Source organism: Opisthocomus hoazin, chromosome 2, assembly GCF_030867145.1.
Source record: "Opisthocomus hoazin isolate bOpiHoa1 chromosome 2, bOpiHoa1.hap1, whole genome shotgun sequence".
In the NCBI taxonomy this organism is placed as follows: Eukaryota; Metazoa; Chordata; class Aves; order Opisthocomiformes; family Opisthocomidae; genus Opisthocomus; species Opisthocomus hoazin.
Genome location: NC_134415.1, coordinates 126360517 through 126379624, shown reverse-complemented (window position 1 = coordinate 126379624; position 19108 = coordinate 126360517). Strand labels below are relative to the sequence as shown.

At 38.8% G+C, this 19108-nt stretch overlaps 2 protein-coding genes across 7 annotated transcripts in view; one reads left to right on the top strand and one right to left on the bottom strand.

Moving 5' to 3' along the window:
• SUPT3H (SPT3 homolog, SAGA and STAGA complex component) overlaps positions 1-18752 on the bottom strand; it is a 286392-nt gene extending 267640 nt beyond the window's left edge. For 2 of the 6 annotated variants that reach the window (XM_075414982.1, XM_075414988.1), the window contains exons 1-2: positions 18486-18752; positions 8737-8831 (exon numbers count right to left, since the gene is read on the bottom strand). In XM_075414982.1, coding sequence (XP_075271097.1) covers positions 8737-8831 — 95 coding nt within the window. In that variant the 5' untranslated portion in view covers positions 18486-18752. Of the gene's footprint in view, positions 1-8736; positions 8832-16947; positions 16979-18485 lie in introns of those variants that run through there. The other 4 variants (XM_075414984.1, XM_075414983.1, XM_075414985.1 and 1 more) reach the window with 4 other exon arrangements.
• Positions 1-19108, top strand: part of RUNX2 (RUNX family transcription factor 2) — a 153958-nt gene that overhangs the window by 25032 nt on the left and 109818 nt on the right. The gene's annotated exons all lie outside the window — the stretch shown is intronic.

Here is a 19108-nt window from a genome sequence, read left to right as displayed (position 1 = left end):
ATGCTTATATCTGCCTCACAAGGGTGAGTCAAGCTTATACATCTGGGTAAAATAGGACAGAACTCATGAAAATGCAAAATACTCAAGGTCATGGTTTAACAACTGCGAACTGGACTTACAGCAACAAAACCCATTATCACAGAGAGACATAAAAAACCCATTTCTGTTTTGAAGACTAGGATAACAAAATTAAATGTTTGTCAAAAACCAAGTAGCAGGCTAACTGTAACAGCTAAAAAGAATGATTTCTAGCTCTTGCCCATAATCTTTGTCAGACAGACAACGGATTTTAAAAGTTATCTTATTAAATTACACAATAAAACAGTTCAGGTAAAATATCCAACAGTAAATTATGCCTTGCAAACAAAGTGCAAAATGACTGTTGTGTAATTTTTTTTTTTTAGTTAGCATGTAATCTGAATGACTTAAAGTACTTAGACTATAATTATTCTGACATTCAAAACTGGATTAACACACGAAGAGAAGCCAATCTGGCAAAGCACAGCTGTATGAATCACAGTGTGCATTTCTGCAGCAGTGAGCAACAAGTTCCCCGAACTTTCTAACTGATAAGAAAACACTATTTTAGCATACATAAGTACTGTTATTATCAAACAGAATTTGCATTTCTGTGTTTGAAAACAAATTTAACATCCGATACTAGAAGAAATCAGTGAGATCTTCCAGGGCATTCAGTACTGAACAAAGTGTAATCCAAGTCAACAGGGGTTATCCAAATGCGCCAGTGGGAGAAAAGATTAGCTGAGAGATCATACTTTTGATAATTTCATTTCACATTCAAAAATTTTGACTATTATTCCTCAAGAAGTTGTCATCCAAGAATGGATGACAAATTCTAAATAAGTAGAAGAGAGTTCTAGGAACACTAATCCCTTAAAACAATTAATTTGATTAACAAGATTGCAACAGACAATAAAAAGAGCAGATTTTATAAGATCACATTGTATGTCAGAAATAAAAAATAAACATTCATACCATGCAATGTCTGTGAGTCTAAAATAAAAGTATGCTCAACCTAGACACCCCACGAGTGACCGGAGATCTAGAACCGCTCTCTACTAGTCAATTTCAACTGGCAAATATTATTGAAAATATTACAATGTGAATGATCATGAAAGCCGGCTCCATTCACAGTGAAGCCCCAGCACATCAGAAATTATCACCAAAAGAGTGCTCCAGGGGACAGCCTTCATGGCCAGCAACATAGATGTTACTCTCTATAACGTTCCATTTTACATCCCCAGCAGCATGGGCAGTAGGGCGAGGGAAGGGATTCTGCCCCTCTGCTCCACTCTGGTGAGACCCTCCCAGCAGTCCTGCGTCCAGCTCTGGAGCCCTCAGCACAGGACAGACCTGGAGCTGTGGGAGCGGGGCCAGAGGAGGCCCCAGCAATGATCCGAGGGCTGGAACCCCCTGCTGGGAGGAAAGGCTGGGAGAGCTGGGGCTGCTCAGTCTGGGGAAGAGAAGGCTGCGGGGAGACCTGACTGCGGCCTTCCAGTATTTAAAGGGGGCTTGTAAGAAAGATGGAGAGGGACTTTATACCAGGGTTTGTAGCAACAGGACAACAGGCAACAGTTTTAAACTCAAAGAGGGTAGATATAGATTGGACATAAGGAAGAAATTCTTCACCACGAGGGTGGTGAGGCCCTGGCCCAGGTTGCCCAGAGAAGCTGTGGCTGCCCCCTCCCTGGCAGTGTTCAAGCCCAGGTTGGATGGAGCTCTGAGTAACCTGGTCTAGTGGAAGATGCCCCTGCCCATGGCAGGGGGGGTTGGAACCAGATGATCTTTAAGGTCCCTTTGAACCCAAACCATTCTGTGATTCTAAGTATTTTGATACAAAAGTAAAAAAGGAAATAAAAGAACAGAAGACACATATCAGTGTATTACTCTCAACAGGGAAGTCTGCCATTTGTTTCAGTTTCTTACACTCTATATACACACACACACAATATTTTTCTGTCCCTTTCCTGTGGGCAATTAGTGCAGCACAACCAGCAGCATTAGAAAGATCAGATATACCAGGTTAATCTTAGTAAGATGAAGTAACGCTAGCAACACAAAGCCTAACTCACTTCCCCCATTCTTCTTGAGTACAATGAAATACACTCCATGCCCCAGTAGAACTGGCAGTCACTAGCTATCAGCTTTACAAATTTCTAAAGGTATTTTATGTAAATTTTTGCAATTTATTAATCTAACAAATGGTGGCAGAGAAAATGAAAAAAATGGGAAAATAGGCAGACAGAAGATACGAGTTTTGTCTCCTCTAGTGCTTCTGAATAACTATTTGCAATTTTGACACTTGTAAGCTGAAAATTAACAAAGGCAAAAATAGAACTTACAATTGAGTTTTCCTTAGAGCACTGCAACTTCTCCACTAACAGCAGTGCCAGAGATCCACAGTCAGTCAAAACAAGTTTCTAACTTTATTTTTCAACTATTGCAGTAGGCATTTATAAAAAGAACATAAGCTAATGCAAGTGGTTTTTCCATGCTCTGATAACTCTGAACTGAAACAAAAACTTATTAAAATTTGCTTTTTAGCATAAACTACTGAAAGAAACTTTTTAGTCACCAGAATTACCTGAGTTATAAGCATCTGAAAAATAAACTTAAAAAATGGAATGCAAGTTACTCTTAAATCTATTGCCTACCCATGTCCTTCTATATAGAAACGTTTACGATATTGCTAGTTATCTATAGCTATTAAAGTACGTCCAAATATACACATACGTATACATAGAAAAACATGACTCAATCATGACTTCTTCACCTGATGTAGCCTTCATTAAATTAAGGAAAGACCTTCCCTGAGGTTTTTCAGACACAAAGTATTCAGACAGGAATTTCACCTCTGAAATGGTCCTTCATCACTTTCCCAAACTGAACATTCGAAGTTTGGGTTCTTCTTATTACCAAACTGCTTGTCCTACATTCAACATACCTGTGCTCAACATTAATTGCTTATTCTACCACTGTTTGCCAGAGAAAGAGACCCTGAACAAACAGAACTGTTGGCAGACTGGTAATGGATCATATGTAACCTTTGTCTTAATGGAATAAGTTCCTTCAACAGAACAAAACAGCCAGTGTGTCAGCAAAACTGAAGTCCTTCGCTCAGTTTTTCCTTACTCAATTCTTGCGATATATAGACAAACAACGACACCAACTGCGCGCACACACACACACCAGTCCATGGAAGTGGAGAAGGACAGGAGAAAAATTATGAATATTGAGAAAGCACTCAAATACTTTAGTACAAGGACCATGTAAATATCCCAAGAGTTGGGCAGATATGTCCAAGGACTCTTAATGAAATAAAGGTTTAAGAAATAGCCCCAATTCTTACCAACTCTCTCCCGTAATTTGGTACATGTTAAAAAAAGAAAGAATAGATTATAAATAATATATTTATAAATAAAAATGGAATATGAAGATTTTATTAAGATCGTTACTGCACGCTAACACACCACTGGAGTATATTACAGACGGGTACAAGCTACAAGCTGGAGAAAGTTGAAGAACTGCACTTGAAATAAGAACTGGACACACTTCCACTGTCTGGAAAGAAACAATCAATTAGTAGCAATACTAAATTTGATATTATACCAATGGATACTATTATTTTAATAGTAACTACAGAAAATATAATGAATAACCAGAAAGTCTTGCATAAACCCAACAGAAATATGGTGTTCTCCAGTACCTCCATCGTTAAATTTATCTTTATAACCTTGTAACATCAAATTTTGATTTTTGGTACAAAGGCTACCTTAAGAGTTCATTATGAAACCAAGTTTAATTTTTATTACATATATTCAAGTTACATACATGATTTTAAAAGTATTCTGTTGATAGCCTAAACTAATCTTCAGTGTGGCCTATGTTCCCTCTGTATATGAGTTTTTTGGGGGGAGGAACCCCACATTGAATCAATAAAAACTTCTCCATTAACTTCAGATCGCAATAATTAGTATTTTTGTAAACAGTTAAAATAGCTAAGAAAAATCAAGATATTTTACTGAGGGGGGGAAAAAAAACCCTCTCCATCTATAAATTGTTCAACCCAAGTGTTCAGAACGTCACGGTTTCACACAAATTCCCTCTGTAAGTAGTGCTTATGTTACAAAACAGATGATGTCAACCAAATTACGAATTTTAATGGCTACTGTGAAATCGTCATGGTTGTGAATCTACCAGGCAGTACTATAATTTAAGTGCAACTGACCTAAGTTTAGCAGTTAGTTTGGAAACAGGTTGTAGATCAGCCAAATGAAGCTTTGTAAAACAAACCTCAGCAAAATGCCGTAGACATGCTGAAAACTTTTTTTAAATTATTAACACCTACTGTTTTAAGTTCTATGGTAACATAATAAAATACCAAAACACAAATAGAGGATGTAGGAGTCAAAGTAAAATCTACATAGCATGATGTTCTTTTAAACGACTGAAAGATAAATATCAAATAATTCCAAGGTCTTAATTAAAAAACAAACTTATCCATGTAAACAATAGTGCACCGTAAATTGACATGTGTTTGGGTGGTCTGTGACAGTCTGATACTTTTAATTAAATCTGTATTCCTCTTAAGGTAATCAGCATATTAAGTGCTATCACCAGTTATACTTAATACTATTTACACAGGCATTAGACATCATACAGAATAGATTTTTTTTTTTAATGACAAACAAAAATTTCTTCAGATCCAAGTATATATTTTAAATATTCTTAATCAATGGAAATACAGAACTATTTGATTCCCTAGAAGTGTATATACATATACTATGAAAAACTTTTACATATTTTAAGACAGCTTTTCTGCAGTATTTTGGGAATTTATTTCAGGACTTCTATACATTTCCAGCCTTCTCAAATACATCAGAAAAATATTGGTGAGCTTATCATAAAAATACAATTCTACAAAAGGATTCAGCTTATTCCTTAACGCTGTGGTTCAAAAACAGGTGTAGCATACTTAACAGACATAATATATGAATAATCTCCTCACCTTAAGTGGGATGATTCACAAGCTTAACATTACATTCAAATTTAAGCATTCTGGGGAATCAAACCCTGACTCAACAATTAAATGCTGTAAATTACAAACTAATCTAAGATACCACTTTCAGACTGCGAGGCACTGTTAACCACAGACTTTCAGATCTCACTGCTGGGTTGTAACAGGATTTGATAATCTACTTCAAAAACACAGTTCCTCTACATTCCTTCTGCCTTTTAAGTCCCTACAATCCAACAGCCCATTTATTTTAACATCAGCACAAATTCCAAATGCCATTCTGGATTAGCACCCATATCCCTACCTGACTCGTTTCTCACATGCATCTTCTTGCTGCACACATTTTTTTGTTGAGAAAGGTAGGAAAAGTTGAAGTTACTCTTCATGTTACTCCATACGGATGACAATCCATAGCAAACAGGTGATCCTACCCTACTTCACAACAACAAACTACGCACAGATAATCTCTATTTTCTTTTTTTAAAGAAAAAGTTGTTACCGTTTTTGCACTGAAATGCTCCAGCCTTTACAATTTCCCAGGATCTTAAGATGTCAGCATGGATTTGTTATAAATTGCCTAAATGGGAGAATCTGTAACTTCCTAAATTATGTAGTTTATAAAATATGTCAGCTTCTGTCAGAGCCTGGAAAGTTCTTTTAAAGTGGTAACTTCATTTTGTGGTCCTGGCCAAAAGAAACAGCTGTCATTTTTTCTTCACATGGTTCATCCCTGGCACTTTGTCATTTCAAAAGTCTCCTTTTCTTCCATTAAACAATTAAAAAAAAAAGTAACTATCAATGTGCTCATTACACTCAAGGAATTTCTTCAGTTCCTATTACTTTAATGAAACTGTGAAAACTGTTACTCTAAAGCACAGACGTTTGCATAGCTTTCAAAGTATAACTGCACCAGTTCTGAAGCAAAAGGAAAATGTCTACTTCTTCCATTTATATGGCCAACAATAACTTCTACATTCTGACAGAATCATGTGTATACTGGCGGGGAAGGTAGTTTCAAAATACTTTATCAGGAAGTCCACAATTCAGTAAAACGCAGGCTCCCCAGACACTGATGTGAACTGATGCACAGGCTTCTTTGACTCCAAACTTCATAGCTGCTCTTTTGTTTTTTAAACACAGTTACAGTTATTTTCTCCACCAAGAACAACACTTATATTTTACAGTGCAGATGACTATAATACATGTGAACAATAACGAAACAATTCTCTTGAAGGAGAGAAATGTTTTTCCATCTGAAAAGAACTCAATACAGCAAACCACTGCATTTGTAACAAAAGTACTCACCTACTTCAGAAGATTCAAGGCACAGGAACCAGTTCATTATCTCATTTACATTATACTGAAAAATACTCTAGTGGAAGGTATCCTGTGCTCCGCTTCATAACAATTTCGTAGTCTCTTAAGGACATTTACCTGAAAACAAATTGCATCTCCTACTTTTGGACGGGGAACTCTGTAGAATTTAGAGAGACAAGTAATCCCTTTCACATCTACTACCCCTATAGCTATTCAAATTAGAAAATGTTACGTGACAGTGAAGGTGAATCTACAACATATGACAGAACAAGCACGACCACATTCTTCTCACCAACTTTTAATCTGCGTAAAATCCTGTCTCTCCAAAAAGTAGCAACGAGGAGCCAGAGGAGACAGTTAGGAACAGGCTGAGCGAGAGCGAGCTGGGAAAGCGGGGGGACTGGCATTGTCATGTTCGTAACTGACCAAAACAAAAGAAAGGCAGTTCAAATGCAGCCTAAAGTGACTTAAAACACATTTTTGCTCCTAAATGAACTCCTTCACAAGTACAAAAGAAGTACAAACACAGAGCATATCTAGTGTGATACAGCAATACTAACATGTTAAATATTTCCATTGTATTAAAAAGCCAAACGCAGCTTTTACGCAGGAAAATAATTACTATCTGTGGAGGCTTGAAATACTTTAACTTCTTTATGGTTATGGAAGGCAACTGGCAGAAAAAAATATTTATATATATTGACTTGTATTTTCAGATGTGTAAATAAAAATAAAGCCTTAATATCTTCAGCTCTAACACAATGGAAAGGGGAAGGAGGAGGGTAGAACATTTCAGATAAGACTAAAAATCTTAACTCGCACAAGGTAATATATTAAAAGCCATATGCAAACAAATTAATAGTCAATGATTAATGACCTACAGTAATATGATCGAAAGGGTAGCAGAACTGTAACAGTCAGGATGCATCCATAATTTTAATAAATAAAATTTCCCTGTCATTAAAACAGTTACCCATCTATAGGTCAGAAGGTGGATGCTGTAACTATTTTAATTTTTATATAGCTGATTAAAAATTCAATTTAAAAAATACATGAAGCAACACTGTAAAAAGCAGCTCTCAAACACTGAGTGTTTTCAATGATCTTGCCCAAAGTAAAGAGCAGTAGCCCAAAATTCACTCCCTGTTAAGTTCATCCTATTTTACCTCATCCTATCTTAAACAACATCCTGGACAGGCTTTCAGAGCTAAGACTACTGAAAAGAGCCAATGATTACCGCTGTCTTCTGAAACCACGGACTTATGTCTCAGTACTCTGGTACTAACTTTCGTCTTTTCGTTTTCGACTCTGACAAATGAACATAGGGAAAAATCCTTTAAGACGCTTTTGCAAGATTTCATAAAGCAAAGCTCCCTTTTGCGTGCAGCTGACCTCAGCAGTTGGAAAACGTGCATCCTCTCCCCTCTCCATAAGTAACATTCATAATCATTTCTTTTAAAAAAATGTAAAATTTCGACATGAGCCAGTACAACCAAGCTATCTGCAGCCTCAGAAGTTAGATATCTTTTAGCTCCAGGCTGAAATATTCTTTAAAGCATCTGACAAATCAGGAGCACGAAAACACATGGAAACAAGCTCACTGCTTCCCCCCTGTCCCCAGCCCGACAGTACAGTGTCTTGGCTACACACAGAAAGGGAAAAAAATGTCATATAGTGGCAGGTGAAACTTTTTGATGAGTATGTTTCTTTCCACAAAATGAAGACTTGCAGTCAGCCCAGTGCAGTACTTCACCAGTCAAGATAAAGACTTCTGATTACGCAAGTATCTTTACGACTGAAAAAACCCATCTGTTTAAATATCGTTCAAGGTTTTACATGTTGCAAACTACAAAATCGTGTACTATCACAGCTTGGATCTGGGTTTCTAAGAGTCCACATAATTTACAACAACAAATAACTTATCTTTTTAACAACTTTACTTCCTATCTGCCAAAATCCAGTTATTTACAACTGTTCCATATCTTAATTTCATCAGCAGTATTACAATCTCAGCAGTCCACCTCTCTGTGTTAGCACTGAAAGATGATAATACAAAATATTTATTTAAACAAGCATATGTGACAACAGGAAGCTTAGCTTTTGTTGCTGAAGGACTGAGAAATACAGGTCTCTAATGACTTCTGAAGTAATATTAGAAATGCATTTCTTGACTCAGCAGGACTTTCACTCCTTTCAATACGGCATGTGTTTTTTATTTATCTATCTAACTCACCTCTGCATGTTTTACAAATCAGAAATAATAACAGTTCCGTCACTAATACTTCCTCCTCTTTCCCCCTCATCACCACTATACACATATTCTAAGAAACCAGCTAAAAGATGCATGTAGATATTACCAGATATTTTGACTGATTACTTACATCATGCTTTGCAATTCAGGCGTAAAGCTTGTCGATTTTCTTCCACCACTTGAAGAGGCAATCGTTGACATCGGGCTAGCCACAGTGCTGCTCATCTGAGGAAACAAAGAAATAACAGCACTTGAAATATTTGTTTTTTTTTTTTTAAGAGAGCATATGTATGCTTCACACTAGATATTCAAAAGGGAAGAAGAGTTTTTCAGGGTAGACTCAAATGCAAAGACCCTGCATGCAAAAAGAAGCCTGAGACACTGTAGAAAACATAAGAGAGTTGATATGTACCGTAACCAAAGTAATGGAAAGGTGTGCTATTTTTAAAAATATCATCTCAACAACCCATTTAGAGGTACCCGAGGAGCACCAATGGATAAGTATTAAGATAAAAAAACTGTTATTCTGGAATACATAGTATTCCCAGACACCACTATTTTGATATCCAAAATGTCCTTTTATATTCCTGTGGTATCCTAAGCACTAGTAAATCACATCCATACCTTCCCCACTGAGACCAAGAGGAATAAAATAGAATGTCAGAAAAATCCAGATAACACTTAATGAGCACCAAGATCACAGGCCTCCATTCTAAAACACCAGCTTTACAGGTAATAGCAATAATTTTAGGTAATAGATACACCTATTACCTAAGTCTTCAAAACAGAAACACGTTAGAAGAGCAAGACATGAGCATCATCATAACATTTATATGACTAAAGGTACTATCTTTACACAAATCATATAGAAAAGCCATCAAACAAATTTCTCATTAAAAACTCCAAACCCGGGACAGTTCTACTTTTACTCTATAAATTAACTAACACATCTACGTTTTCCTCTTTAACAAAAGGCAAGACGAATGCCTTTAAGCAATTTCATTTTTAAAAAAAATTCATTTACTGAAACACTGACAAATCAATGTTTATCTAATTACGGAAAACTCTATAAATATAGAAAATACAGGGAGTTTCATTTTTCCCCTTCACGACATTTTTTAACAAAGGACTGCATACACTATGCAAGCCTCCTGATAAAATAGAATACATTCCCACTGCATTTCTTCCTCTTCTAGTTTGCTGCACACTACTAACAGTCAAGTTGCACTGCTCATTTCTTGTACTATTAGTAGCAGCAGTAGTAATGACAATGAAAACCATATGTTAACATAGTTTGCTTTGCTGTAAGACCTCTAAAGAGATCCTACCCTCCTCCACTTTCGAATTTTATAGGTAAGATAGATTTCTTCTCTAAAAAACTATCTGAAAGTACATGACCAGCTTTGTACTAAATGATATTAAAAGCATTGCAATCAATCAATCACAAACATTATGTGTTAGTCTAAGAAAACTTTATATTCTAAATACAAAGTGTAAGATACTTTCAAAAAGTAACAAAAGAATTAGTGTTTTGAAAGGCTAACAACATAACAGTGTAAAGATGAACAACAAAAATAAGTTTATGCATTTAGACACAAAGTTCATTTTTATTATCAATGCTTTCAAGTAGACTTTCAGACTTCTGTTCATCTTCAGGCAGATTCTAATTTAGGTCCCCATCCTCCAAGCACTTATGCACATGTGTAACTTTAATCACAAGTTTACTCCCACTGAAGTCTGATTTTAATCATATGAATGGTTACACACCAGGCTTAAGTGCTGGCAGGATCCTGCCATAATCAGCAGCCACCGAAGAGCCATATAATCTAAACAGTCAAATTAGTGAGTTGAAAAAAAAAAGTAAAAAACATCTATAATATGAAGGGAGGTGAAAGAGTACTTCTAGAAAAGCGCTATGTACACATCGAAGGGAGTGAAGAGGAAGCTGCAATGGTATCCAGGAATAGCCCAAAGATTTGGAAATGTGTATGTTTTACCGTTTACCCATTTGATTGGGACTGACTGTGATTCATTTTGGTAGCTATATATTTAAATCCTATATCACAGTATCAATGTTCCTAAATATTAATTAATACACTGTAAATTCTGTATTTCACCCTGACCCTAGAGAAAGCAGTTAGGAGAACGCCTCAGTTCATACTTTCTAAAACAGCTGTAGAAGAAGTCTTGAAACATACCAATTGTATATGCCTTGAAGTTTATAAACTGAACATACAAAGACTTAAGTTTTTTTTAAATTTGGGTTTTTGCTTTATCCATGAGGTTCTGTTCCACTAATTTATGAAGTATTCTCCCAAAAATTCCCCAAAAACATGGGACACAATTCCACAGTTGCCTCCTCACAACATAACATTTGTGATTCAAGCATGTACTTCTTAAGGTTCCTGCCCTCCAAGTGGACAAGAACAGTTTAATTAAAAAAAAAAAAAAGACTTGGAGGGCTGTACATCTGTGTAAGTATCAGTAGGTTTGAGAGCTGAAAGCTTATCAACTACTGCTTCACTACAAACTTAGTCTTCCTATTACAACCAAATGATTTAACTTTCAAATCAAGCAGGTGTACAGCATTTTCTTGACATAAAAAAACAACAGCTTGTCAGGCTTCGTCAGACCCTTTACAATAATTACTTCCACAGCCTACATTTTGTTTGATGGTTTAGATAATTAACTTCTTTACACATCAAAGTCCCATCATCCGTATGTTCTATTTCCTTTCTTCCGGACATAAAAAAAAAAAAAAAAAAAAAAATTATTTAAAAGCAGAAGCACTCTCAAATCAATTTTCTTCTAGAAGTACAGCTAACGTGTAACTGAAAAGCCTACTGTAATCTTCAATGGGTCAATATACTGTATTTGTTTTAGTTCTGAACTGAAATGCAGCTGTTTGCCATACTCTACAAAATGAATTCAGATGTTCAGATTAGGTCACAGATTATTTCAACATGCTGTAATTTAATCATAAACTCTAGCAAGAAGATAACTTCTGATTAACACTATTTGGACTAGTAATTACGAGTTCCTATCCAAACAGGCCCAGCTTTTAAAAGTTCTTTTCCTATAAAATATTGCAATCAAATGTATAATAAAAAATATACATTAAAGGTTATATATAATCATTAGTACAAAAATTTAGAAGTATCTACTGTAATCTCAATGTCTTTCACATTAGAGAGTCAGAACAGAACAGAGTGCTTGTTCGATATGAATCAGCACAGCAAAAGAGTTCTCAGCTCTTGTCAAGTTTAGGCCCACCCTTCTTACGAAGGTAAGACACCTGGGCAGACCTTCATTTCATAGCCATCCTTCATATCCATATCCACTCTGAAATTACCAGGCAATACTGACTCACACTGATGCTTGTACAATCAACAAGTGCTCCATATAACCCATCTGTCTACTGAAGATCCAGTTGAGAGACAGATAAGAATTGAAATTCTACTGCTCTTAAAACTTGAATTTAATATGCAGGCTACACATTTAGCCCATAACCGCAGAGCACCAAATCTCCGAGCTATTTCATATCATTTGGGACATATATAAGCAGTTTTAAAATATATGTACATACACACAGCCAACACCTCCGCCTTTTGAAGTACTACTCAAATACTATCACCAACCACCACCAGCAAAATGTCCCATGTGGGAAGAAAGGTCCATCCAGTCACTACAGCACTGTCCTCCAATACATCTGTTCAATAGTCGATCTAAACTCAATCAGGAAAAGCAAACATTAATATTACTACAGCTTTCACTTCACAAAAAAAAAAAAAGACATACACCTAAACTGGGTCAGTTTAAAACACAAAAGTGGAGTCTCATGGCTTTTATCTGATGTCTCTGTTATAGGCTAAAGAAGGTGCAGAATTACCCAAGAAAGCAGTGCCCTGCATAAATTTTTACATTTAAGAACACATTAGAGTAGAATTTACTATTATAATGACTTAATTCATCAAACATACATCTAATGTGCTTACTGCATCAGTCCTCTTTTGTTGCCTTTCATAAATACATTTTGCATATAACCTGAAACTATGCAAAAATCTAAAGACTGACATATTTTCATTTATATAACCCAACCAAAACAGGATGGAAATAAAAGCCAATATGACTATGAATTAACACAAAATTAAAATTAGTGCTTTTGTTTTCATACCCTCTACTTGAGAGTAATTAGATTAACTAGTTTGTTACTACTGAGTATTTTACTGCATGTGTGGCCTCACCAGCAGACAAGATACTGTAAGATACAGTCTTCTAGGACTGGAGATGTAAGAACTTAATTAACTACAGGAAATACAGATTTCTGTTAGTGCACTTCTTTTAAAAAAAACAAAAACACAACCATAAACCCTGCTGAACACGTGCAAGGCCGGCTTTCTAAGTGTATGCTTAAAATTATTAAAAAAGAAAGTTTAAAAAATCAGTAACCCATAACCAAATACTGGAGTACATGTATTATTGTACTGATCAGCCACTCTCCCAGTAGCATGGAATAACTGAAAATTAAAACACTACGTACGAAGTCCTTAAGTTCTCCTGAGCTGTTCAAGCAGGCTGGAACCAGAAACCCTCCAAAGGCTCTCAGACAAGCACAATGCATGGATGACCCAGATTTTACAAGAAATTATTCAAAATGTATAGTGAAACTTCTTTATCATCTTCTAATCTGTTCAGATCCAAAAAATCAGCCTCCTGTGTAATAATTAAGAAGTGGCTTTGCTTATAGGCAACAAGAGTAACTTCCATGTTCCCTAAATGTGGCCTCTTAAAAGCCAAGCAGATAAAGCAAAGGCACAAACTTTCCAGTACAGCCAGACCGAATCCAGGGTTAGAAGCAATGTGTGGACAGGCAGCAACACATCTGCGTCAGGGCTGCACACAATAATGTTGTTCAAAGCTAGGGATGCAATCTCAGCTTTCTTTCATTTTTAATTAATTAACAGAGTATCATGAACTGGAATGCAGGCACTATTCATGCTAAGGATAATACATTTCATCTGCTACTGCTGCTTCCATTTATTACCTGAAAGACTAGATGCTTATTCTATTTTAAAGTGAATACCAGAAAGAAACACTCATATTATAGCTGTCAATGCACAGCCCAGCTTTCACCACCCAGACAAATAAGCATCCCGTCTTTAACCACGACACTCTCGGAATGAAACATGCTTGGAAAGCCCCCACAAATATAAGGAATAGAACTGACCATCATTTCCCCCTCTCCATTTATACGACAACTCAGTCATCCATTCCCATTTAGAAGTTACAGAAGAAACGTGCATGTCTGACAGCAGAGGGTAAAACAACCTCTCAAACACATGTAGGCATAGGTTTTGGTCCAAAGAATTCAATGCATCTTATTGATTTTATCTTGAAACTTGTCCCGTTCAACATCTTTGGAGGTAAAACAATCCTTAATGTTCATTTCTACATCTCCTAAGAAAGTATCTTTGTGCATTAATTTTACCAAAGACCTTAAATGACAGCAGTAAACAAGCACACCTCTCTCGCTGACTTTGCAGGGAAAGAAAAGTCACTAACCAACTACAGACTAAAGCATAACCTTCTGAACCTCCTCTGCGTAACAACCGCTGTATTTTACTTAAAATTACTCTGCATGTCCTCATATTTTAAGCTATTATTTGTCCCTCCATGAGTTAGACATGACAGTTATTTAAGCCTCTTCTGAAACAGACCACAGAATGGGCTGGGTTACTGAAAGAATATTAATACACAGATGTAACTATTTTATTTGAGACTGAGAAACATACAGCCTAATCTTACACGAGAGGTATGCCTCCACATCTGGAGATGTTTACAAACACTTCTTATAGTTTCTAACTCAAGTCTAATCAGAACCCTGTCCTTCCCCTGAAGTGATTTATTTATTTTTACCAAGAAAGCGGGGAAAATGAATCTAACGTATATGCCCACCTCCCTCTGAACTGAATATGCAGCACTTTTGCAGAACTCCACAACACGTTTGACAGTTAATGGCACTGCAAATTATGCACCAGTGACTTCTTCCTTCCTCTCTAAAAATGCTTTAACAACACAGCGTAAAGACCAGACAACCTGCAACTACCAGCAAAGTTTTCATAGCTTCCAGAATCTGGCTCCTGTATCTACAACTTTGTTTGGACTAGCAATTTTTTTTTTCCAAATATATTATTTTAGTAGTATTCTGAGCCTTCCGTAGCAATTATTTAATAATTGTATAGACATGCAATTTAGCAACCATGGCCTTCCTGCAGTAACCAATGACAATTCTCAGTGAAGAAAATACAAGGTGTGCTTGCAAGTCTTGTGATAAAAAAACGGCGTCAAATCATTAGAAACTTAAATAATTAACTCCAGCATGCAACGATGAACAGATCCCAACCTGTAACTTGGTGTTTTTTTTTTCTGAAGAGTAAAACATTTCTATATGAATATGCAGATGTCAGGTTAGCTCTGCCAATATGCTTTACTGCTTTTTTGCCAAGAAGCAAATCCATTAGTCATCATGGTTCCCCCATCCACCTTTAGTTGCATCTAAAGTAACTTAAAAATTTAAGGTTTCACTAATACAGTTTGATTCGCTGTAAAGCACAACCAAGTCTACCCCCTTCTTACCACTAGCTTTAAACTATACTTTCCTGGGTATAATTTCTCTCTCTAGACCTTCACCTGCCTTTAGCTGTTCAGCTCCTTTCAAGATGGCATTATCTTCCTGACCTATCAAACTGATTACATCGATCCTCCTCCTTTCACACCACCCTGAACTGCGTTTAGTTCACTATTTGAAACACAATTAAAATAACTTCATAATATAGCTCCACCCTGACGTTAATTGAACATTCTGGCATATGAGGAATTTCATACTTTGCCCCACTTCTGCCCTCAAGTTAGGGCATCAATGTATCAAAAATTCCTGATCGAGAATGACTAGCCAAATACATAGCTGAGATTATAAAAATTTTCTCCAATTCTTACTGTTGAACTGTTCCTCCCCTTTCTGAAATCACTGCTTGTCCCCATAAATCTAAGTTTTCTAGAGCAGAAAATATCTTCCTCCATTTTTGCTTATTTGCACAACACCTAGCACGAGGACTACAGGAAAAACAGCCACAGATTTAATCTAAATTAGAACCACAAAAATTAGTTCTCAAGAAGTAGGTCTAACAGTAAGTCAGTAACACGGAGGACACCAACCCCTCTCAGAGATCTCACAGTCACAGATGATGTCCAACAGGTTTCTGCTAAAATGTATTCTTGTTTACTTGAAGATACATCTTCACTACTTAAGCACATGGTTTTTAAAAGCACTTAACACTGCAGAGCTGCACTGATAACTCTTAGTATTTAGCTGAGAGACATCAGCAAGTGTTAGGCCAATAACGTAAGTACTTCAAATCACTTCTTTCATACAAGCTCTCAGCTTCTTTTTATCACTACTGTTACTTCTATGGCAGTTTAAGGAGCTGTGTGAACTAGCAACTTTGCAACTGACTCCGTGAATGTCTGATTGTAATCAAATGTAATACTTCAAACGCATGCAAAATACAGGGGTAGAGAAAAGCCAAAGATTATTCATAAGTAGAAATGTATTCTGCGTTAGCTTGCAAATGAGCACGTACTAAGATTACTTCAAATGAATAATGATTACACTACAAACGCCAAGTATCTGAAATCACAGATTACTGATCTCATCAATACAATTTTAAGTACCTTTGACATGCAGTTTTTTGATCAGCTCCAGATAAGCTGGTAACTGAGTCACTACTGCCTGGTTCCATGAGAACACAGGCCTAACTAGTTTCCTTTTCTTTACGTACTTTGTATATCTACACATTTGGATATTTCACAATTGCAAGAAGAGCATCAACTCAATTAGTTTCTACAGTATAATTACACTGCTTGGGTCTGGCCTCATGCCTTAAAAACACCCTTGCAATAATGACCTTGAAAGACACAGTCTAGCTGGTCTCACTGCTTGAGGGCATCACATCAGAACAGCAGTAACAACGTGAACAGTGTTCAGTGTTGCTCTAGACTATTAAACGTAAGCAATTCTTAAAACACTTGTAGCTTACTAAATTACAGCTTGCTTATGTTGACAAGTTACTAATTGACTAATCAAATTTCAGACAGCTCCATTCTATGTTATTCAAAATTGAGCCCGTGAAAGTCATTCAGTTGGTTATGACACTTCGAGGCTTAGCAAATAATCTGAAGGCTACTGAATCCTGCTAAGCCTTAAGCAATGTTTCCAATGTTTCCATGTATTTGAAAATCCCTAGTAAAATGCCAGTAAAGCAAAGAAGGATTTCTTGCTTACTTCTCAGAGACATCACTTTGAGCTCTTCCTCCTGCCTTTTTAGCATATGCTGGTTAGACCTCAAGCTCTTCTTCAGAATCATCACGGTTAAGAATTTCTTTATCTAACTGAAACCTAACATATTCGCAATTCCACAAGACACAAAGACGGGGCTTTCAGAAAACCACAGATAAATACTGCTACAGTTGGGAAAACTACTTTTAACATCAGCATTCCCATCTACACAGCAACAACACGCAGGCCAAAAAGGAACCAAAATAAAATCAAATCTGATTTGCATATTAGTAACATGCAAATATGAGCCTGTGCAAAGTCCACCAAAGTTAACAGAAAGACTGACACTGTCTTCCGTGCCACTTGGATCTGGCCAACAGTGAAGAAAGGTATGCAAAAAGGGAGAAAGGGAGGGTGCAATGCACCCTGCCAAGTAAGTCAGCCTGAAGCCAAAGGGAGAGTGAGGCCTGTACCACCAAAGAGGGTGACGTGGGAGTTAGATCAAAGACTTCGAAAGAAAACTTAAGTGTATCGCCAACACCACTGCAAACCTTGAAACCGACTCACTCTTAGGAAATCAAATGTCTCGCAATAAATCATTAATTCTGATGCCGCACAGCAGGCTTGGTTGTCCGCAACACCAGGTTCTGACCTCCCCTTCACACACACAGCAACAAATATTTTGCATCTGTATTGTGCTTCGCATTCATAGACGGCAAAGCAGTCATTTGGGTAATTTCCAGGAACTTACAAGCAGTTGATCTGTGCAGAGGACATATCATAATATTATCGTTAGCAAGTGGCAAAACAACTTCAAGCCTACGCAGAGAAGTATTCTTCTCAACTAGTTGTTATCCCTAGGTTTTTAACATTTACTAGTAATTTCTGTAAGGACTAATAATTCCTGTATGGAATATTACACGATTGCCATTAATAAATCACCACACCTGACTGTGCAAAATACATAAAATCCCGCTTCCCCCAGAGAACAATTACAAACTGCTGACATTTCACCGCGTCGGAGTGACAAGAAGCAATCCGTAATACCCACGAGTACACGGCACAGCGCAGGCCAAAGCCTGGCCTCCGTCACACAATTCTAAGCCCACGATAAGGGAGTTCTGGGAACACCTTCCCGGCCAGCTGCAAGGCAGCGACAGGAGCAGGGTGCGGCGCGCCCAACACCACCGCAGGCCGCGGGAAGAGCGAGCCCAGGGCCCGCAACCTGCCGGCGGCCGCTGACCCCGCGGGCGGGGGCTGGGCGGGCAGCGGGGGGGCTGCGGGCAGGGCCCGCGTCCCACCGCACACCGCAGCACCGGGGGGGGGAAGGGGGGCTGCGGCCGCGGACCCGCCGCGCTCCGCCACCCCGGAACGCGAAACCCCCGCGCCCTCAGGCACACCACCCCCCCACCCCCACCAAGCCGCGCTTCGCAGGTTATCGCGCGCGCCAGGGTTAATCGTTCTGAAAAGGCCCCGAAACTGAGCAGCGCCGCTACGTTCGTTAACAAGGCCGGCTAATTGCGTTGCCCTCGCTGGTGACTCACTCAGAGGCTCACCCCCGGGGACGGACGGATGGAGGAGGAGGAGGCGGCTGAGATGTGCAGGGGAGGGAGGAGGAAGGAAGGAAGGAAGGTAGGAGCCGGCTGGCTTGGAGGTGCCCAGTCCCCCTACCCCGTGTGCGGCTATTCCGAAAGGGGAAAGCGAGAGGCGGGAACTGAACCTCGTTCCGTCCCCTCCACACGCTGCCCGCGCCGAGGCAAGAACGGAGGGAGACGAACACCAGCGGCTTCTCTCCCCCCCCCCCCACGGCCGCCGCCACAGCGCTGAGGCGCGCACGCTGCGAGGGGGGGGTAAAATGGCGCCGCCCGCGGGGCGGAGGGGGCCGGTTCCGCCACACAGCGGCCGCGCGCGCCGCCGCCTCCATCTGCGGTGTGGCGGCCGCGGCCTCCCAGGGCGAGGGGCGGGGCCGGCGCGAGGCGGGGCTCGCGCGCCGCTTCCTCCCCTCAGCCCGCCGCGGCGCCAGCGGCCACGGCCCGCCGCCCGCAGGTGCTGCCTGGCGGCTGAGGGGAGCGCCCGGCGGCTGTGGCCGGCCCCTTCTTTCCCCTCAGCGCCGGGAGCCGCTGGAGGGTGGCGATGAGAGGCTTCAGGGCTGCCCCGGGAACCGGGT